Here is a 21,515-nt window from a genome sequence, read left to right on the forward strand (position 1 = left end):
CATAGTGGCCACTGTGCAGATGGAGAATGTGCCAAAACAGTAGAAAGTGTCCAAGAACCAGAGACCTCAGGTTTTCACTGACGAGGCCAAAGAAGAGGTTCAGTGTTGAAAACCTACTTCCCTACAGGCAAAGGGATAGCCCGTGTCTCCCCGGCTCAGCTCTTTGCCAAAGGACCCGAATCCTCTTGCCTCGAGGCTTGGGGCCCACCGGCTTAGCACAACATGGCTGGCTTCGTGGGAATGACAGAGGCCGCCCGGTGCTGTGGCCCCAGAGCCTGGTGGGGGGAAGACCAGCAGGTGGGGGCATCGGGGTCTGTGCTTCAAGGAGAGCTGTGACTCCGGCTCCCCCTCGGCCCCACCCCCACTGCCGTCCCAAACCAGAGAGGACGGCCGGGCCTCGGCCGGGCTCTTAGAGCTCACAGACGTGCATGCCGACATGCGCTTGGCTCTGAAGTCAGGCGTGTCTCCGTCTGCGTCACGAGAGCGCTTTAAGGAAGCAGAACCACGGCAGGTGAGCTGCTGGAAGGAAGGTTCTTACTCTTGGACGAAACCTAGTACCTGCTCAGTTGCATGGAGGTAGAGTGGCGGTGTTGTCCTACCTGCGTGAGATCGCAAGCTGGCAACTTGTCCACTCAGACAGCTACACTGTGTGTAATCAGAGCCACAACCTTAGTGCAATCGTATATTTATTTCTCTTACAGTCATTTTGGTTGCCATACAAGAGATCGAAGGATTGGGAGGAAGTGCAGATTACAGGAGCTCGTTTTTTGTTTCGTTTTTTTTTTCTTTTTCAAAATAAAGTTTAAAAGGAATAAAAGCACAAAAGTAACAGCAACACAGAGAATGCGAACACAAGTTACACAAACCGTAGTGTGAAACATATTAGTTTCTAAAAAACAACAAAAAAAAAATTGGTTAATGGGAAAAAAATCCATGTTTGTGGCCCACACACGAAGTCATCGCCAGATCACCTGGGTAATGCTTGCTTGTTCGGTAACCCAGAAAAAAAAAAAAAAAAATCACCATTTTACTAACTAAAGTACCACAGATAACCCACTTTGTGATATGTAGAGTTCAGCAAATCAACAGTCACATTGAGTCATTTTATATTCTATGAATTAACTTAAAATGTGCACAGACACCCTGGAGAAGGTATCTTGGCAGGTGTACATAATTTACATCTGGAGAAATTTTGGTTTTGTATACACAATGTTACAGAGACGAGGCATGTAAATGCAATTTATTTAAATTACAGTAGGTAAGAAAAGTTGATCTGAAAACCCGGAATAGTATTCACATGATCCTTATATGAGCAGTTTGACGTTTGTCCCACCATGGAAGAGGGCCTGGTCCTAACGTGTCCGAGGGGGGCAGGGGAAGAGCATTGGGCAGCGAGTTAAGTGAGGAACTATTGCTTTCTGGAGCAAAACCATTGACTAGGGCTCGAGATGGATTCGTCTTGGCAACACGTGTTATTCTCGGTCAGTGCAGGTTCTGCGGGCTCCTGTGACTTTTCTCTAATAAGACAAGGCAGAAACTGATGACTGCTCAGCTCTTGGTTTCCCCTTGCAGTCTGCTCGCTTCTGGTTAGTTGCCCGTGGCTTGAAGTCTAAGAAAGGGAGTGGCAGCCACCCTCACCGCCCGGCCGCCAGGGTCCAGTGGCTCTACAGCCACCGGTGGCAACCCAGCAGCGCCTTTCCCTCACTCGCACCTCGCCCCAGCGTGTTGCCTGGCACTGGCCACGGAGGTGATGCCAGCAGTAGGTAGAGGAAAGAAGGGCCACGGTGAGGCGGTGTACTGACTGAATTTGGCAATCTCACCAAGTGGAAGACGAATAATGGCCAAACCACCACCTTTACACTTTGTGAACGAGCAGGCGGCCTCAGCAGGCCACCCACGGCGTCCTGGCGCACCCCACGACGGAGAGACGGCAAGGGCACGGGGGGGGGGGGGTGGTAGGGGGGTGGGGGGGGGGAGAAGCGCCTTCACGTTCGACTGACTTCAAGTAGGGGTGGGGCGTGCAGGTCCAGTCTGACTGCAGAGGGGTTTGGAGTGGAGGAAGGGCCGGAACTCAGTTTCCAATTCGGGGGCACGTGGCTGGAAAAACAGTGCGTGTGTGTCTGTGTGTGTGTGTGTGGGTGGGGGGGGTGCGTGTTTGTTTTTGGAGAAACCGCTGCATCGTGAATTGTAACCACTTCTGAAGAAATAATTGTCCTTCGATGACGAAGTTCTAGCAAAGATAGAAAATATAACACAGCTCTGCTGGTTCAGATGCATCCAAATAAGGTTGATTTAAAAAGGTCATACTTTTATAATTCCACAGAAATAGTATTATTAAATCACAAAAGTTTTTTTTTTCTTTACCTTTCTAGCACTGAAGTGGCACAAAGGCTGCCTAGTAGACCAGCCACTTTTTTTTTTCTTAAAATATTGTGCTTATAAACTATCTGTACAACTATTTAAACTTGCAGTAAAGAAAGAGATTTTAAATTGCTAAATTTTACGTGTTCATTCTAGAGCTGTTCCAGACCTAATCAGACACTTGATTGTGAGCATAAAGAAAAGAAAGGAAAAAAAAAATACCATGTTTTTATAATTAGAGATGGGCTAGGCTAGTTCTGAAATCATAATAAAAGCCAAAACCTGCTGTTCGAGTTTCTTCCAAGTGTGGGAGAATGTGCTGGAAGCCTGGCTGGATGTCCGGTGACCCCTGTGCAGGTGGTAACCTCCCTTGGAAATTGGAGGTATTGTCACAGGGGAGGGGACTCCAGGGAAGAGAATGGGTGCGACTCGAGAAAACCTCGCGAGAGAGGGGCCTGCCTGGTGCAGCCCGGGAAACCTCCCTGTCTTTCCTTTCTTCATGTGTCTGCTCCCACCCTCAGCCTGCAGCCCACTGCGTGTTCTGGACCCTGGGTCCTGTGTGGACGGACGCCTCAGCCACCGGGTTCTCGAAAAGCCTGTCGTACTGGCCAGACTGGTGGGGTTCCCTGGCCTCAGAGAGCAGAGGGGCGGTCTCGGCAGAGATGCTTACCCTTGGCCGGGCTCAGAACAGAGGTCACTGTGCCCCACCCGGCACCCGGGGAAGATGCCGTCTCCCCCACAGCAGCACATGCCCGCCATTAGCCTTGTGTCTCCCCCTCGTGGCAAAGTGGACGCTCACCTGCTCTGATCTTTGCAGAACGAGACACGCTTTCCATTTTAAAAACGTGCGAAAGGCAGAGAATCCCCCTCTCACCGCGCCGGGGACGCTCGGCGGACAACTCCCCGCTCTTCCCCTAGAAGAGGCCCAGGCGGCCGCACACCGGCTGGCTCCCGGGGCCGGGCCTCCCCTCCTGCTCGGAATCGTGACTTTGTGCTTTGACTAACTCCACGTGACATCTGTTTGACCACTTTGGAATTATGCTAATAGATTTGCAGAAAGAAAGAAAGAAAGCTAAGCAAAGCCGGGCACGATCCCATCAGACTCCCCACCACGGCCAGGAACTTCCTGGCCAGAGAACCACGGATGCACATTGCGGGAGGAGGCGGGGTAAAGAATCCAAAGGAAAAAAACAGATTCTCTACCTTTGGGGCCCAGCGAGGGGCACCGGAGAGACAGGCCTGGGGTGGCTTACCGCAAGCCAAGTGCAGGAAAGAAAGGAGCAAGTGAGCATGGAGTGTCCTCCCGGAGGCCGCGAACTGAGGCGGGCCGGGGGTGGGGGCGGGAGCTGCCCGGAAAGCAGAGGAGGGAGGTCTCAGGAGGTATCTGGAGCGCACCGGTGTCTGCCTGCGAGAGCCGGGCTCCCGCGCTAAACCGGCGGGGGCATCCCTGGGACCTGGCAAAGGGAGGTCACCTGCACGCCGCGAGGCAGGCCGTGACTCTCTTTCCGTGGTGGCAGGACTCCCTCCCCTTGTCCCCCGCTGCACAGAAACAGCCCGTGAAGCCCCCGTGCAGAGTGGGGGAGCCGCCAGGCTTTCGCTCAGCCACACCCGGACACACTCGGCGTTTCTTTGGGTACCGGGAGACGAACCCGTGGAATGGGGTTGGCGCTCACAGACCGTGCTTGGCCGCCCGCATATTTCAGTAGAAGCCCATCTCTACTTATAACAAGGAGTCTGTGAAGGTAAAGGAGCAGCCACCCTTATCTGTCCAGCAGCTGTTTCAGAGCCCTTTCTATGTTCATTCTGTGCCCGACCCGAGTCACCCCAAGGTCGATTAGGTCTTCCTTCTGAAGGTTTGGTAGGTGACTGCCATCAATCTCGTTGTCCATGAAGGTCTCTTTATGCTCACCCAAGTTGAGACTTTCCAGCCAGTCTGCCACGTCTGGTTTAGTCCACAGGTGCACAGGCTTAGTCGTGAAAGGCTTATTTGAGATTGGCTGTTGCAGTATGGAGGGGGACGGCGATCTGCTTCGTCCCGCTGGGTTCAAGCCAAACAGGTCCCCGGCCGGGGGCTGGCTTGGAAGGCTAAAGACCTCTGAGAGCGTGGGGGAAGGGACGGCAGCGGCAGCGGGCAGGGGGGCGGGCAGAATCTCCTTGTTCATCTCTGTTGGCGAGACCACGGGGCTCGGGGCGCGCCTCGTTCCTGAGGTCCTGCTCTCAAAGTCTGTGGGGCGGCTCTGCAGGGTGATGGGCTGCGAGGTCCCCGGGCGAACCGTGAAGGTGACCGTTGTGCTCCGTGTACCTGAGACGGTGCTCATGACCTCTGGGCTTCTGAAACGGCAACAAGAGAGAAGAGCGTCACAAGCCGGGTCGCGGCGCGGGGCCTGCGGGACGCAGGTCGCCGAGGAGGCGGCGGGAGACATGCTGAGGGCAGGTGCACTGGCAAGTGAGCGGACGACGCGCCACGCCAGGACCGGGGCAGGGAGGAAGGGGGCAGGAGGCAGAGTTCCGAGGAGACACCACAGCACACACACCGAGGCCGCCCACCCACCTGGCCCTGCGCGGGGGCGGGGGGGGGGGGGGGGGGGGAGGGGCGGCTGCCTGGGGCGGGGTGGGGGGGCGCCTGTGCCGCAGGAGCAGTGAGGGCCAGACAAGGATGGCCACTGAGGCGCTTTTAAGGGCTCCCTCGAAGACCTGAGGTCGGGGCCTGAACGAGGTCCTGCTCCCTGGGTGCGATGTGTCTGGGGACATCACAGGTAGATCGCCAGCGGGAGGCAAGGACGTCTTTTGCCTCCATTTGGGCAGGTAGAAGGTAGAGCGCCCTTCGGGGGAGACTCTCTCTCCCAGCTGCCTGTCAGGCCTTCAGCCTTTCGGCCTGAAGGGACAAGGGCGGGGAAGGGCCCCTGCAGGCTGGCCCTGCTGCAGTGAGTGGGCAGCCCCACACCTAGCCTGGGGGCACTTGGGGTTTGAGGAAACCGTCCACGGACCCTGAGAGCAAGCAAGGAGCGATTTGCCAAGACGCAACCTGTACTGGGCCCGAGCGCTGTGACTTTGCCCAGCGTCGGCAGGGCCATTTTGTTGCGGGATGGGGTGGTTCGCTCGGGCGGTCTCAGCCCCGTGTGAAGCCAGCGTGAGAGGCTCGCTGGTGGTGTGTCTGATGCTTGGCAAAGAAGCAGCGATCTGAAAGGAACCCCACTGTCCCGAGTGGCAGTGGGAGTCCCCCCCCCCCCCCATGCCCTTCCTGTTGTGGCAGTTGCAATCCAGGGGCCGGGCCGGGGGCAGCCTCATCTTTGAGGTCCCGCCTGCACTGGCCCTGAGGGGGGGACGAGGCTGCATCGTGCTACCAGAGGCGGCTCTGGTCTGTGTGCTCGCCTGTACAGAGGGGCCTTATTAGGTGCAGCCCCTCACTGGCCCTGGCCAGGGCCCGCGGCAGGCCGTCCGGCCCCCAGGCTCCGGTTCACCCTCTTCCCTGCTGCCCCCAAACTGAAGGCATATCCGTGCCGCTGCCCGGGGACAGCCACAGCCCCTGGAGAGGCAGCGAGAGCAGCTGTGGGTTTCTTGCCTTTTGGGCTCATTCACGGGAGTGTGGATGGACCACTCGCCCCCTTCCGGAAAGATCCCGGCCAAACACCAGTGGGTGCACGTTGTGAGCCTTTGTCTCCGTGTGTGAGCTGGGGTCCCCTCCCTCCCAGCCGGTGAGAGCGGGGCCCTGCTCGGGAGCGCGGGGAGAGTGGCACAGGTGCTAACATGGTGGGCGGTGAAAACAGACAAGGACAGGGATGGGGGGTCCTCTATGAAGGGAGGGGTGAGCTGGGCACGCGGCCCGCTCTGCCTGCTTTCTGCCTCAGCTTTCCTTTTGCTGCTGTTTGTTTTCTCTGCCACTGATGGAGTTGGGTATAACCACCAGTCGGCTGCCTCGAGGCCTCTAAGCCTCGTGGCACTTCCCCACTCGGTGGCAGCCGTTGTGGCTTTAAGCACGGAATGCTGGAGCAGCAGTTGTCGAGGGACCCCCCCCCCCCGCCCCATCCACAGGCAGCTTCCTGGGGATCAGGCGCCCCAGGTGGGGTCTGTTAGCCCGGTCGAGAAGCCCCGGGGGCTGTGGGTGCCGGTTATACCGGAGGGTAAAGACCACCCATGTGCTACTGCCCGGCTGGGCTACTCAGCATCGAGGGGGAGGATCCCTGCTGGCATCCGGCCCCCCACACGGGGAGAGGGAACCGGCACCTCCCGTATCTAGATCCGGGTTCCCGAGGGAGGGGTCGGCTGTGGACGCAGCAGAGATTTAAGGAGAAGCCTGCAGATTCTGGTGCCCGAGCGGGTTGGAGAGAGCCCACTCCGGTGCCAGCCTGGGCCACGGCTAACGCCGTGGGGTGCTCTTTAGCGCGGCCTCTCTGCCTGCCCCCCGGTGGTAGGGCACAGCGGCAGGGCCCATCTGTTCGCGGGAAGACCCGTTCGTTCTGCTGCGATAACAGCAATTAAGCCAAGATGGTGGAGATGAAATCACGAGTCAACGCAAGGCTGCTCCATCCAGAGGCGATCCGAGTTGGTAACTCGGGCCAAGGACCTTTGGGGGAGGACAGCCGTGCCGTGGAGAGTGGGCGAGCCTCCCACAAGAGCCCCCTTGCTCGGGCGCTGCCTCGCGGCAACAGTCCCGGGGTGCCTTCTCCCAAGGTGACGTGGCGTGGCGACGGCGCCCAGGACCCCGGCTCCGGGCGGCCCCAGCACAGCGGTACGGTGTGGGAGTCGGTCCCCAAGCCCGGGCCCCATGGCCAGGGCGTGGGGGCGTCTCTGAGCAGAGGCCGCTGGTCGGCACCGCTCGCCCACTGCAAGTCTCCCAGCCGTCCTCACTTAGCCGGGAGTGTTCATTTTCGAAGGAAAGCTCGCAGGCGGCTGCGTCTAGCGTCAGAGGCGAAGAGGAGGCTCCGCCACACGCGGGTGGGCAGCAGGGAGGGACAGCAGCACACCCCAGAGGTCAAGGCAGTTTCGCGGGCGGCACTTACTTCTGCTCAGCACGACCCTCTTCTGTTAACACCCATCACGAGAGCACGTGAAAATGACAGAATGGAATGGCTTGAGACAACACTGCAAAATTAATTAAAATTAAAACAGAGCAGCTTCTTTCGACAGATGAAACGAAAGCAGTGGTACGGACACTGGCCGAGAATCTACTGATGCTCCTCCTTTTTGGCCAGGGAGGCAGGCCGAGTGGGCGGTCCACACGGCAGCCCAGAGCGGAGGATGAACACGGGCCTTGCTTTTGTGGTTACAATGGGAAATTCACGACCCTGCCTTCTGTGGCCTGGGAGCACGTAAGGACAGAGAAGACGGTCGTCAGGGAAAGCCTGTCAAGAAACAGACAACACGGGGGACGCCTGGGTGGCTCAGGCGGTCGAGCCTCTGACTCTCGGTTTGGGCTCAGGTCACGACCTCCTGGTTCATGAGTTCGAGCCCCAAGTTGGGCTCCGCGCCGGCAGCGTGAAGGCCGAATCAACGTGCCCTGTGCGGGAGGGCGCCCCTTGGGTTCCCGTGCTTTGCTGCAAATCTACACGGTAGGAGATGAGAGCCCGGCGGCTAACGATGGGGGGACATCAGATCTGGCCACGTGTCTGGGGCCGGCCCCCGACCCCTGCGGGATATCGCCCCGGAAAGAGTAACCGGGAGAGTCGGAGAGGCAGAGTGAAGGCCGGCCCTGGGCTGGCCCATCCTGCCCTCCTTCTCGGTAGCTCTGTTACTCTCGGTTCCCCCACGCTAACAGTATTCACAGGATCCTCCTGGTTGCAGAGATCATTACGTTGCTAAGCAACTGCTGGGTTCCCGGGTGGAACACACAGGAATCTGTTGCCCTCGTTTGGAACACAGACACACACGTGCACGCACACACACACACACACTCTCTCCCTTGGATCAGCACTCTCTGTGCCGCCTTTTAGATCAAATCCACACGGAAGCGGAATTAAAGCAAGAACTGAGAGCTAACCAGGGATGTACACAGAGACGTGCTGTTATGCCATCAGTCAGTACCGGGTACCTGGGATGGGGGAAGGCAAAGTCAAGTGGCTTTTTCACTGTGTTTACAAATTCCGTCTGGCTCCGGAACAATCACCACTGAACGTGGGCCAGAGGCCGCTCAGTGACGATGGCTCGGCGTGTTTGCTGTCCGCGCTGAAGCTGTCTGCACAGCGTTTCGACAGGTGGGGCGTTACAGACACACGGGGGATGGGGAGGAGAGCCAAGTCAGGACCAAGCCTGCCCGAGGTCCGAGCACTGCCATCGGTGTCTCTCCCCGACTCCACGCCTGGGGCCTGTTGCTGCCTCTGATGCCCAGAACTCACAGCCACCCCGGGCCCTGAGCACCCCAAGGGCCCCAGTCTGTCTGCATTCGCCGGGCTCTGGCCCACAGTCGGTGTGCAGTGTCGTTGCTGTGTGGATGGCGGGTGGAGACAGTTAAGCTTGTTTCCTGATCGGCGTGTTAAGTGACATGACCGAGGTTACAAGAGCCAGACCGGGTGCATGAGCGGGTGCCTTGGGTCCTCCCGCCGGAACATTCACGTCCAAGCAGGTCAAGAAGGAACCCAGCTTTCAGGGAGAAGCATTCACCCCCTGACGCGTTCCCGCGGACCGATCCTAACGTCCAGACCGGAAAGAGAGACCCTAAGGACCAGACTTGCAACGGGAGGTCGCGTGAGCAAGGGGCAGCCCGCAGCCGGGCCGGGAGAACCCTCTTGGAACACGGTCTACGAGAAAACACACCGAAAGCAAATTTCGCGAGCCCCTGTAAGCAGCACTCGCCTAATTATCTGCACCGACATCCCCTTAACGCTTCAGTCGGGGGCCACGAGATGATAAAGCTGGCCTGACGGCACTGAGGTTATGAAAACGCCATTAAGCAGCTTCTGTTACTGAGCCAGGTTTGAAGTCTGTGCTCTGGGACCAGCTGGGCACAGATAATTTTTTAACAACCCAAATTGATTTATTTTAAAACCAGGAGGCTCTCAGGACCAATATTGCAGAGTTGCCGTAGAGCCGGAGGCAGGGGCCAGGCGAGGGCTGACACAGGGGGGTGGCCATGTGGGGGCCTCAGAAGGGCAGCCAGGAGCTTGAGGGCCGCTTTCCCGAGGACCGGGGCCTCCAGGGGATGACTTTCCTCCCCCACAAGCCCATCTGTGTCTGGGCGGCGGGGAGGGCCAGGCCCACGTTACCGCTGGGCCCACCGAGAAGGGTAGGTGATCCGGAGGGGCCTGGGAACCCAGCTGATGCCAGGCCCTCCGGACGGGAGCCAGACGGGGATCCCCACCAGCTTGTGCTGTCCTTGTTCCTCCCGGCACACACAGGGTCACAGTGAGACTGACTTTCTGGGGCCATGGGATGCTGGGCAAAGAGCAGCGTGCGTATCTCGCTTTGGAAACGATGTCTGGGGCGCCACAGCGTGTAAGTCAGGCCAACGGAGCTGTTCTGCGTTCCTGAGGCCCTCGGCCTTCGAATCTACCCCCTCGTCTGCAGAGCGCAGGACCGCTGGCCTTTGCACGTGGACCCTGAAGCAGCTTGCTGAAGGGTACCTGTGCCACCACGAGAGCCGCCTGGCTGCCGGGAATCTTCATGACACGGAGATGAGGTCAGGCTAAGCCTGGAGCAAGCCCGGGATGGCCGCCGTTGCTCGGAACGCAGTTCCGCCACCCCCCACGGCCTGCCAGCCCTCTCCGGGGGCCTCAGTTTCTTCGGTGTGGAGAGCGCTTTCTGGCCTCTGGGCTTTGTGCTCGCGTCCCCCGTGCCTGGGACGCTCCGCTCCTGGTTTTCCACACAGCTGGCTCCTTTTCGTATTTCAGGTCCTTCAAAGGTCCCTTCCTCAAGGGCGGTCACCTCCTCCCTGCCCACGAGCACTCCGCACTCCGACTCGACTTGTGAATATACTTTCATTCCTTTGTGGCACTTGCTGTGCTCTGGGTTTGTCTCATCACTTATTGTCTGTTTACCCCCTCGCGAGCGCAGCTCCCCAGAGGAGAGACCTGGAACGTCGTCTGGTTCGGGGGTGGGTCCCAAGGCTCAGGAGAGACGATCACTAACCGTGCGTCTGCTGCCCAGTGTCCCAGGGCCCGGGCCCCTGCGGGCGTGGACCCCTCCTGCTCCGCTCGGCCCTCCGGCCTGGCGCTGGTTCCTACCACACTGCAGCCCGGGGACTCCCGGGCAGTGAGGCTCCCGGGCCCAAGGATGGTGTCCCGTCGCTTCCCAGCTCTGCCCTGGGGGAGCCTGCCCTCGCCACGCCACCTCCGGCAAAACGTCAGGCACTCCCCAGCGGGGAGAACACCACTTGTGGGGACCCTCCAGCGCGGTGGAGGGAGGGTGGCCGGGCCGGCACCCTGACTCTGAGCTTCCCGGGAGCGGCCGGGGCTCTGCCGCGTCCTCACCCACTCCCTGCCCTTTGATCTAGGTTGACACTCTCTTCAGAGTTGAGGCTGCTTCCTGGAAAAGTCAGCCTGGGCGGCCAAAGGCGCCCTTTCCCCTGACCTGCCTGCCTGGCGGGGTGTTTCCAGGTGGTCCGAGGAGGCGCCTCCCACGATAGTACGCAGGAAGGCTGCCTGCTCACCTTCTTACCAGGTATTCGTGATCAGACACCCCCAGACCCGTGTCCTCTCCGATCTCAGGGAACGGACACACGTGTCCCCCGTGAGCGAGGGCCTGTCGCTCTCGTCGCCCCTGTCCCACCCTGGGCTCTGGTGAGAAGTGAGGGTCTCACCGCACTTGTTAAGAAGGACCCGAGGGGGCAGGTGACCCCAAAGGGGTGAGCTCCAAAACTCGGCCCTCTCTCGGGAGACCACACCGTTTCTGTGGGGATGCGATTCGCGCACACGGCCGCCCCTCCGTCTGCCTAGAAAAACCTTTCCCTGTCCTCAGGAGGACGCCCTTCATCGCGGTCCCGGGCCTCACGCTGCCAGGGCCGTGTCGGCAGGAGCCTCGAGATGCATTTAGACGTGGCAGGGAGTGTCCTGGCGGGTGAGTTTGCAGGCTGTGTCTGCTCCCCAAATGGGCAAATACCCAGGTCTGACAACCAAGGCAAGACCCAGCAGGGGAGAGGCCTGCCCCGGGGACAGACCCGCAAGTGAGGGGGCAGCCTGGCCTCCCCTCCCGTCCGCTGCCCAGCAGCTGTCACCAGCCTCACCCTTGTCAGCAGCCCACATCCACTTAGGGCTTTGCCTGGTGAGGCCGTGGGATCAGCAAAGCCTCGGTAGCCGGCAGAGTGCCCAGTTTAGTGCCCAAAGGCAATGACTTTCCTCTCCGTCCTTGGGCCTCAGGGCCATCGGCTGCCACCGACGTCAGTGCCAGCCTTGGCCGAGAGCAGAGGAAAGGACGCCAGCTGCGGGTGCTCATCGGTGCCGGAGGCCGTCTGGTGACCAGCAGAGAGCTGCCTTGGGTGTGCGGCCTGGCTCGGGCGAGCCACCCTCGGCGAACTCAGCCCCGTGGGCAGGTTGGCCGGCCGCGCCTTCCTCCCAGGCTGTTCTCTGGCTCCTCCAAGGGCGCAGGAGTCGGACCCTGAGACGCCCCCTGGGTCGGAGGTCGGGCTCTCTGCCTTCTGGTGGAATACCCTGGCCAGGCACTCCCCCTCTCGGCCTCCGGTTTGCTCCTGTGCTCACTGGGCAGAAGCTCAGGCCCCACAGAGCACGGGGCCCGGCATTTGGTGAGGCCTCAGTAGGTGCCGGCTGATGTTCGCGTTGTGAGTGAATTGGGTTATAAATAGCAGAACGGACTGGGGGCGGCTGTCCTTGGCTCCTGAGCACCGCTTGGAGGCGGTCCTGCAGCAGCTCTCCAGAAATCCGGTGGGTTCCGCCCGGTGACGTGTGCCCCGAGGCCCCTCCCCACTAGGGGAGCGCGGGCGGGGAAGCCCTGGGGAGGCGCAGCTCGACGCCCGCTGCCCCTGACCCCCGGGGGGCTGACCCGGTTGGGGAAGGCACGGAGGAGGCCCCTGGACCGGGGAGGGGAGCCTCGGCAGCCTGAGCCCTGGACTCCTCCCTCGGGACCCTCCCGTGCTCAGACGTGGCTAAGGAGGAGAAGCGCCAGGCGGGGACCTCAGCCCGAGTCCCCGCTCGGCCTCCCGCCGCGCACGGGGACCTGCCACTCGGCGTCTCAGTCACTCTTCCTGGAGAATGGGTACAGTCCCTACCTGCCCCCCTGCTCCCCAGTCAGTGTCCTCAAGATGCTTCGCTCACATGCCAGCACCCGGTACGGTGTGAAACACGAGGAGAAAGCATCCGAACACTTGTGCTCTCGCGTCGGGTAGCGATGAAGAGCTGTACTGTTACGTAAGGGGGAGGGGCAAAACCGACCGCTTTTAAGTCCTTTAGGACTTGCGAGTTGATAACATTTGAAGTTGTGTGTAGACGTCTACCAGAAACGGGGTCTTCCGCGGACTCTGTCTTCAACTGGCGGTACTGTTTGAACCTCACAGTTGGTGGTGGATTCTCTACGCAAAGACAGCGTGTTAGCGTGCTGCTTCTTTCTACCACGGCCGGCCAATCGGTGTTTCTCCCGGGCGTAACGCGAGCCACGTGAGAAATTGGTTTCCGTCCATACGGAAAGACGGCTGGGGAAACTGTGGCTCTTGGCCCGCACGTGCAGGCCCAACCACGGTGTGGCGTTGCTGGTTAACGGCCCAAGACGTGTGAGTCAAACGCCTGTCCGACGGGAGGACGGAGAAGACGGGTTAGTCAAAGCGTCAACACCTAGGTGCGGACGTCAGCGGAGGCCAGCAAACAACGGGCTCCCGGGACAGCGGGGGGAGCGCCCGGCACCCCCAGGGTCTGGGCAGAGGCTCCAGGCAGAGAGCCAGCGGCCCGCTCTAGGGCGTGGCGGGCCTGGGCAGAGCCTCACAAGTGGCCCCTCACATTCTACCCCCAGCCGCGACGGCAGCACCTCGAACTCTGCGTCAGACTGTGACTGGCTACCCCGTGGGCAACCGGCCACCTCCTTCCGTGACGCCTGCCAGCCGGGATGGGAAGGGCCGGCAGGGGGGCTGCCATTTCCCTCCGAGTTGACTAGTGAAGCCACAGCCTGGCACCTCCCCAGCCCTCCGGCCGGTCGGCGACGGGAGGAGGCGAGAAGGATCCGTGCACGCTTCACCACGCACGCGCACGTGTGCGCGCCCCGACCCGCTCACTCTCCGTGGGCACGGTTACTCCCCTGCCACCAGCTTGGTGGAGCTCACCCGTTTTGGCTTCTGCGAGGCTCCAGAATGGCCTTACGGGGCGGGGGGAGGGGTGGGGGTCCCGGCAAGGATCCGGAGAACACGGAACCACAGGGAGCAGCGCCCCTCTTTGGAAGCCAGGGCAGGGATGGTCTGCCGTGGCTGGCTGCCTTCTATCACAGGTCTTTACGCGGGAGAGCCACGTCCTGCCAGCGTGGATGCGGTCCGCACTCGGCTGTGCCGGCGTCCAGGAGAGGAGGGGAAAGGGACACGAGCGTTGTGTAACAGGTGTGGCCCGCGCGTGTCCGCTCCGGCTGCTCCCCAAGGGCACTTCCTGGCCGGCACTGACTGGGCGAGATGGGAAGGCCGGCAGGGGGCAGTCTCTGTCTAAGCCGACTGTGGGACTTACCTGGGAGCGAGGCTGGCGGGCTTGGTGCCCGTGGGCGCATCCAGTGCTTCCCCCGGCTTGGCCGATTTCTCTCGGTTCATTTGCTGCAGGATTGAGTTCAATTCGCTGATCACGTTTGCCTTCGGGCCCGAGCGAATCGGGCTTCTGACCTCCGAGACGTCACCCCACAGCTTGGAGGTCCTCGGCGGCGTCACCTTCGCGGCCCCAGGCTGGGCGCTGCCCGGCGGGGGCGGGGGCGCCGGGGGAGGGATGACGAAGCTGTCCACGTCTTCTTCCACCAGCGCGTCCTGGTAAAGCGCGTTGCTTTTGGGAATGATGGGCTTGACTTTTGGCTTCGGAGGCACCGGGGGCTTGTCCACCGTAAACGCCTGCCCGTCCGCATAGACCGTGCAGGTGTCCACGTTGTCCCCGCCCTCGGACGACAGCGTGGACATGCTGGACACCGTGGACACGGTGCTGGTCGTCTCGAGGTGGTGGTCGCTGCTGCTCCGGCTGTCCACCTCCTCGATCCCAGAGTCCGTCACGGCGTCAAAGTTCTCGGGGGGTGGCAGGAACGAGGCGGGCAGGCAGTTGGAGAGGCCGGCCGGCTTCTTACCGTCCGCACAGTTGGCCGGCTGGCTGGGGTTCAACGGAGGGGGCTGGGAGGCGTCGTGTTTCTTCTGCTTGACCAAGTCCGTGAGGGCGGGGACGGAAGCGATGCGGTCATCGGGGATATCAAAACTATTTGCAAATTCCAGGGGGGGAGGCAATGGCTCTGTAAAAATAAAATCTTCGTCCAAATCCACGGATGCCAGAGGGGGAGGAGGGATGCGGAATGGCAAGATCACCGCCTCTTCCACGGAGCCCGCCGCCACGATGGTCCTGCCGGGCGCGGCGGCGGCGGGCTCGGGGCTGGCGGAGATCTGTAAAGCACCTTCGGTTTCGGGAGCGCCTTCTGGCACCTCGGACAGCGGGCTGTCTGGCTTGGCCTCCGCGTCGGCCTTCTCTTCCTCTTCCTCCAGCAGGCGGTCGGTCTTGGTGGCGTCCACGGTGTGGACCATCAGCAGGCCGGCCGACCTCTGCTGGGACGTGTCCACGATGTTGATGAGCATGTTCTTCTTGTCCTCGCCCTTCCGGTCCTTGCCCAGCTCGGTCTCGTACTTGTTCTCCGTCTCCTGCCGCCTCAGGGGCCCCCGCGTGTTCTGCCTGGTGACGGGAGGGAAGCCTGCTTCCACGCTGGGCCGCATTTTGGTATCGATGTAGAGAGGTTTGTGGAGGTCGGCCTTGGGGGCCTCCCCCTTGGAGCCCTGCTGTGACTCCTTCATGGCTCGGTCCCTTGCGGAGAGCGCCAGGGCCAGCGGGGAGCTGGGGTCCAACAGCCGCCCCGTGAGCGGGTGGACGTAGTTCTCGGGGCCGGCTGCGCTGCCGCCCTTGGGGGGCACCGCGGGGCCGCCGTCGGGGCCCTTGGCTTTGGATGTGGAATTGAGCGGCCTGCCGGCCTCCCCCTGAGCTGCGGCCTCGCCTCCGCCCGTGAAATGGTTCTCGGGCTCCCTGGGCGCCGCCCCCGGCGCGGGCAGCGACAGCGGCTCGGCGCCACCCTCCTCGCCGAAGTCGGCCTCCTCGGGGAAGTTGGAGGAGCGCACGCGGGGGGCGGGCGGCCCCAGACCCACGTCCTCGTCCCCCAGGTCCGTGGACAGGAAGGCCGGGGAGTTCCTCCTGGCCTCCAGCCGCTTCTCCCGGTCGCGGACGGCCCCGGCGATGGCGGCGGCGAAGGGGCTGCTGACGGTCAGGCTGTCGTCAGGCCGCAGCTGGCCCGGCTGCTCGGAGGCCTGGGGCTCGATCTCGGTGCTGCTGCCCTGGCTGCTCTTCCCGCTGCTGCTGGTGGAGGGCTCCTTCACGATGATGGTGGGGATCGGAATGGAGCACGTCTTCTCGGGGCTGTCCTCCACGTTGGACTGCTTCACCAGCATGCCCTTCCGCCGGGCGGGCTTGGCGGGCACGTACACGGCCTTGCTCGCCACCCTGCCGACCTCCGAGTACGGGTTTTCGGGCATCTGGCCCCGCTTGCTGCGGAAGTTGGCCTGGGCGGCGGCGCTGCGGCTGTAGAGGTCCTCGGAGTCCAGGGAGTAGCGGTCCAGCTCTCTCCTGTAGTACAAGCCCTTGTCCCTCATCACCGTGGCCACCGTGTCCGAGCGGGCCGCGGGGGGCACCTTGGCGGCGGCGTTCTGATTGAACGCCGGCTTGATGGTCCCGTAGACTCTCGGGGTCGGGGACTTGGGGCAGTTGTAGGCGGTGGGGGAAGGGGGCGGCGGGGACGGGGGCACGGACTGCGGCGGGGGAGGGATGTCCTCCGAGGTGTCGGGCATGGACAGGCTTCTGGTGAACTTCAGCATCGGAGGGGCCAGAAACTGACGCTCTTCCTCCGTTATTCCTGCAAAAGGAGAAGGCAGGCTCAGCTTTGGACCGTGACGGCAGCCCCCCACCAAGCCCCTGGGCCGGTGCGCTGCCCTACGTCTTGCACACTCACAGTGGAGCACCGGTTCACGGAGCACAGCACAGGCCACAACGCCAGGAGCTCACGGGGCCCGTCCGAGCCCCCCGCAAGGAAAAGAAAGGGAAAAGGAAAGAGAGGAGAAAGGGGAAAGGCACCGGGAGGCACTGAGTGCGTGCTGTTGAGATGTTCCGCTTGTGGTGCCCGGAGGAGAGGTGTGAGCGACGTGTGGGGCCGCGGCGGGGCGCCCGGGGCAGCCAGCCGCATGTGTGCGCGCACGTGTGTGCGGGCGAGCGTCGGGACTGGGCTGGATGGGGACGCATCTGTCCTTTCGGGCCTGGCCCGGGCCCGGGGCGTGGGGTCTGGGGGCCGACACTGTCACGCTGCCCGTGGGAGATGAGGGGGAGGGTGCCACCGCGTCGACTGACGTGCTGTGGCTGGTGCTGCGGCCGAGGGGCGATAGAGCCGGCCTCACCCCCGTGACAGGGACCCGTTTTGTTGCCTGACTTCTCTGGGCCACCCAAGGGCTTGAGGGTATTGGTGCTCCCGGGCCATTAGGGACACACGGCCACGGGGGGAGGGAGCCCAGACTCCTCCTTAGCCCAAGCCGGGAGCAGCTTCCTGAGCAGACCCTGGGCCACTGGCCCCAGGAGCCCGTCTGGGTCCTGCCTAAGACCCTCTGGGCCGGGGGGTTTCCCAGCATCACGATTAAGTGGGGTCGACATTCAGCTGACGTGGCACAAAGTCAGGTCACGTCATAGGCAGGACCCCACCTGACGAAGCAGCGGATGATGTCGGGTGTGAAAGTGCTGAGGGGCCCGGCATGGCGATGGCCCCAGTTCTGTGTGTGGGCCGGCTGGGCCAGGCTTTCCAGACCCTCTTTCCAACAGTCCGAGATAGCGAAACATCAACAGAATGCACTCGAGGAGACGGAAGCAAAACACAGACACAGACACCGACAGATGGGAGGCACTGGGGTCTCACTCGGTGGGGGGTGGGGGGCATGCGGGTTGCTCAAGGAGGGAACAAAATGGATTACTTCAAATCAAAAAACTTGTAGGACAAACTACAGTAACTTGTTCCAATGAAAATCTCCATTCGATAAGGGTATTCCCAATTTAACGTACTCCTGTGGGAGGGCGTTTTGGCCTCGAACAGACGGATTTCTAAAAGACCTTCTCACCAGTCGCTAACACGTGGGTCGCCCGACAACTTTCCCAAGGAGCCGTAATTTAAGAATACGCCTTAAGGAGTAAGTATAGGGGGTACATTCAGATTACAGATTCGGAAGCGTAAGGTTCACTAACCTGATAGAAAGATTCTGCTGTCTGACAGGAGGAAATGAATTGTTATTAACCAGTTACAGAGCCAGCGCACAAAGTGGCGTCTATGCTACTCTGCGGTGGCCCTGAGCTCTTGGGGAGGGCGGGTTTGAGGACTGGGAGCCACCTCACGCTAGTGACCGAGGAGCCAGGCCTCCGATAACAGGAGGTGCTTCCAGAAATCACCCGCAGCGTCCCCGAGGGCCGGCCTGGGGCCGCTGGGTCCGGCAGTGGCCCAGCTCCTCTGAGGCTTTACACGGTACAGACAGCGTCGGGTTATCGCACAGGGGGCTGTCCGGCAGGGTCACGTTCGCCATGCCCGTAGGTATCGCTGGGGCATTAACAAGAAGGCACGCGGCTTTCCACGACACGCAGTACATTGAGTTTGTCGGCGTTCTGGAACGTGGCCCAACCACCCTTAGAAGTGTGTCCGCTGAGCTCACCCGCTTGAAACGTGGCAGGGACCGGGCGGTTCGGGGGACGTGGGGATCGTGTTGAGCGGGCGACCACCTCCACCTGCCACTCTGGTCCCCGCAAGGCGGCGGAGGGGGCTTCCTAGGCTGCCCTGGGCCACCCTCCGCCTCCCTCCTGGCGCGTGCCCCATCACCCCGCTGGCATTAGCACGGCCCGCGAGGCTGGATGTCGTTTCCAGCAGGTAGAAAAGTTTGAGTCTGTGTGGGGGTCTAAAGGGCCCCCCGGTGGGTGGGCCCCAGGGGGCAGCTCTGCCCGGGGGACTCTGAGGGCTTCTCTGAGAGCCAGGGGGCAACCTCTGTGGGTGGAGGCCATGCTTCTTACCTATTGATTTCTGCCTTCGCATCGTACCTCGGGGGAGGCCCAGAAACGGGCCTTTCGGGCTCCCGGGAACAGTGGGCGTCATGACGGCGATCCCCTGTCGTTCGTACACGGACTGCAAACCAGAGACCCCGGAGTGAGACGAGCCCTGACCAGCCCCACCCAGAGCATCTGGGCCCGGAGGGTGACACGGAAGCACCTGTGCCCACCTGTCACACGGCTTCCCGTGCTGCCCCCCCCCCCCCAGGAGCAAGCCGTGTCCAGCCGAGGCTGGCAAGACATACCAGCCTCGGGGAGCCGGAAGAGGCTCTTGCTGGGCACTCCCCCCCGCCCCCGCCCGGCTCCTGGCCTCTAAATGCCAGGGTGCCCCGTGGAGCCATGGACTGGCTGACACGTCTGAGAAGGGGCCGCGGCAGACGCTCGGTAGGAACGCGCGCACAGCAGGTGGGCAGTGCAGGAGTCTCCGTTTCCCTCCTCCACAGGATGGGTCAGGGACACCGGCTCACGGCACGGGACAGGGTGAGCCAGGTACGGGGGGCGGGTGAGCAAGCCCAAGGACTGCCCTGGAGCCCCGAGACCAGCGGCGCCGGCACGGACCTGCGGCAGGTGGGCTGGCCCCAGGGGAGCTTAGCTTCCCTCGTGCACTCGGGAAACGGATTCCCCGTGCAGCCGCCGCCCAACCCGCCGCTTCCTCGTCTGTAACGCTGGGCTTGCCGGCCGCCCCCCGGTCGGCGGCACCGGAGACGGCTGAGCCCGGTGGACACGTGAGCGTCAGCTCGTTGGCATCCTGTGCTCAGGGCCCTGGGCCGTCTTCGTAGAGCACCCTCTGCCCGGGGTCTGGGGCCCGAGGCCGGGCCGGACAGCATCTGGGCCACATGGGGCTTAAGATGCGGTGAGAGGCCACAAACAAGGCGGGCAGCGAGGATGGGGAGACGGAGCTGGGGGCTGACCCCGCAGTGGGGCGGCCCAGAGCTTGTGGGATTACTGCCACACCGCCCCCCCAGCCCCGGGGTTCTGGCGGGGAGGGGTTCCCACACCAGCAGGTGTGGGTCTGTTCTAACGTGCATTACACCAGGCTGGCCTGTGCAACGGGCAACATTTCCAGGTGTTACCGTAGGTGTGAGCTGTCACTGCAGGGACGGCCCGCCCGCCTCCCCGGGGCACGGCCACTCACGTTCATGTCGGAGACGGATGGGAAGCACCGGCTGGTGGGCCGCTGCTTGATGGTGGCTACCCTGGACTCCACGGCCACGTTATCAGCAGTGCGGGATGGCTTGGAGGCTGGGACAATCTCGTCGGGCTTATCTGCAACGTGAACATGACGGTGGGAACGGGCGTCAGTGACCGGAGCCCCTGAAACACCACGGGGGGCTGGCTTCTGACAAGGTGCCCTCCGCACGTGAACAGCCACTCAACTGCTCCGGCCTCCAAACCATGCAAGCAGGCGCTCGTCACCGCGGTGTGGGTCAGGCATGCGTCTCTGTGCCACATGCACTCACAGCGACGCCAAGTCCGTTCCCAAGCCCTCACCCCGGGCGGGCGCACGCGGACAAGACTCTCAGTGACACAGCCTCGGCCCCCGAGGCCTGCAACTCCCTGAAAGCCAAGTCTTCACCGGAGCCGCTTTGTTTTCGCTGCTGGACGTAGTCTTGGCCGCGCCAACTAAACCAGGGTTTGGGATCGTTTCCTCTTTAAAAGCTCAGAGGCATACGTAGTTGCTTTGCCACAGGTTGCGGCTGCCGGGCTGTAAAGCCCTCGCGCCCGGGGCTAGAGGTGGCGGGCGCAGTCAGGTGGCCGTCGGGATTCCCAACCGCCAAGCCCGTGCTGCGTGGGGGACACCCAATTTCCCAACAGCACAACATTCTTACTTCTTGGTGAAAAAGAGAGTCAAGGGTTAGTGATGTGTAATTCTTACAGATTAAAAACTTTTTACGATTTAAATGTAAAACATCATTACAACTTTTGGAAAACGTGAAAACTCCAGTGGGGCCTAGGATCGCCCACATGCCCCCGCTTCATCTGTAGGAGGTCTGAGACCCCGCGGGGCCTTGGGGCCCGCCCTCCCGGAAAGACTGCGGCCCAGTTGGCGCAAAGCCAGTGCAAGGCGGTGCCTGATGGGAATATCCCATTTTGGGCCTCGTGAGGCCCGGCACCGTCCTTGCCCCCCATCCCCCAGGACGCGCAGGCCTGGACGTGTGGTCATGTGGACGTTCCGTCCACAAGCCCGAGGCCTTCTCCTAGCAACCCCGATCCTTTCTGGGGTCTGGCGACTCCCCTCGAAGTGCCTGCTGTCACGAAGAGACTCCCAGGCCCCTGGAGTCTCGCCCAGACCCAGAGCTGTCAGGCCAGGGTGTGAGGCTTGGGGCGTCTGCTCGTTCCCACCGGGCAGGACAGCCACTTGGAACAACAGGGGCTTCCCAAGAGGAGCTAGTCCCCTGGAAAAGCCCCCCCAGAGCCACCCACACCAGGGTCCCCATAGAGGAACTGCAAAAGGGAGGAGGTGTGTGGGGTGGGGGAAGGACAGGGGGCCAGGCAGGCAAGCAGCCACCAGGGCCACCCCAGCCTCACAGACCACCCAGCAGGTGGGCCTCTGACATCTGTGACTAACTGCTCACAAGACTCCTGGGTCCAGACCTGTGTCCTGGACTGGGGGTGAGCAAACTAAGGCCCTTGGGCCAGATCCTGACTGCCAGCAGGCAGACACTCCCCCTGCGTGCAGCGATTACGTTTTTGGTTTTTTTAAGGTTTATTTTTGAAAGAGACAGAGACAGAATGCGAGTGGGTTGGGTTAGGGTCAGAGAGAGAGGGAGACACAGAATCCGAAGCAGGCTCCAGGCTCCGAGCTGTCGGCACAGAGCCCGACGCGGGGCTCGAACCCACAGACTGAGATCATGACCTGAGCCAAAGTCAGATGCCTGACTCAGTCACCCAGGCGCCCCTGCGATTACATTTTTAAGAGACTGTTAAAAGGAGGGGAAGGAGAATGTG

At 61.7% G+C, this 21,515-nt stretch overlaps 1 protein-coding gene across 19 annotated transcripts in view; it reads right to left on the reverse strand.

The window, feature by feature from the left end:
• Positions 1–669: 669 nt before the first annotated feature.
• The window catches only part of SHANK2 (SH3 and multiple ankyrin repeat domains 2), a 490,708-nt gene continuing 469,862 nt past the window's right edge, over positions 670–21,515 (reverse strand). For 12 of the 19 annotated variants that reach the window (XM_045486265.1, XM_045486264.1, XM_045486263.1 and 9 more), the window contains 5 exons: positions 19,702–19,832; positions 18,531–18,642; positions 17,721–17,741; positions 13,944–16,353; positions 670–4,692 (listed from right to left, as the gene is read on the reverse strand). In XM_045486265.1, coding sequence (XP_045342221.1) covers positions 4,122–4,692; positions 13,944–16,353; positions 17,721–17,741; positions 18,531–18,642; positions 19,702–19,832 — 3,245 coding nt within the window. In that variant the 3' untranslated portion in view covers positions 670–4,121. The other 7 variants (XM_045486269.1, XM_045486268.1, XM_045486258.1 and 4 more) reach the window with 7 other exon arrangements.

Source organism: Leopardus geoffroyi, chromosome D1, assembly GCF_018350155.1.
Source record: "Leopardus geoffroyi isolate Oge1 chromosome D1, O.geoffroyi_Oge1_pat1.0, whole genome shotgun sequence".
NCBI classification, from domain to species: domain Eukaryota; kingdom Metazoa; phylum Chordata; class Mammalia; order Carnivora; family Felidae; genus Leopardus; species Leopardus geoffroyi.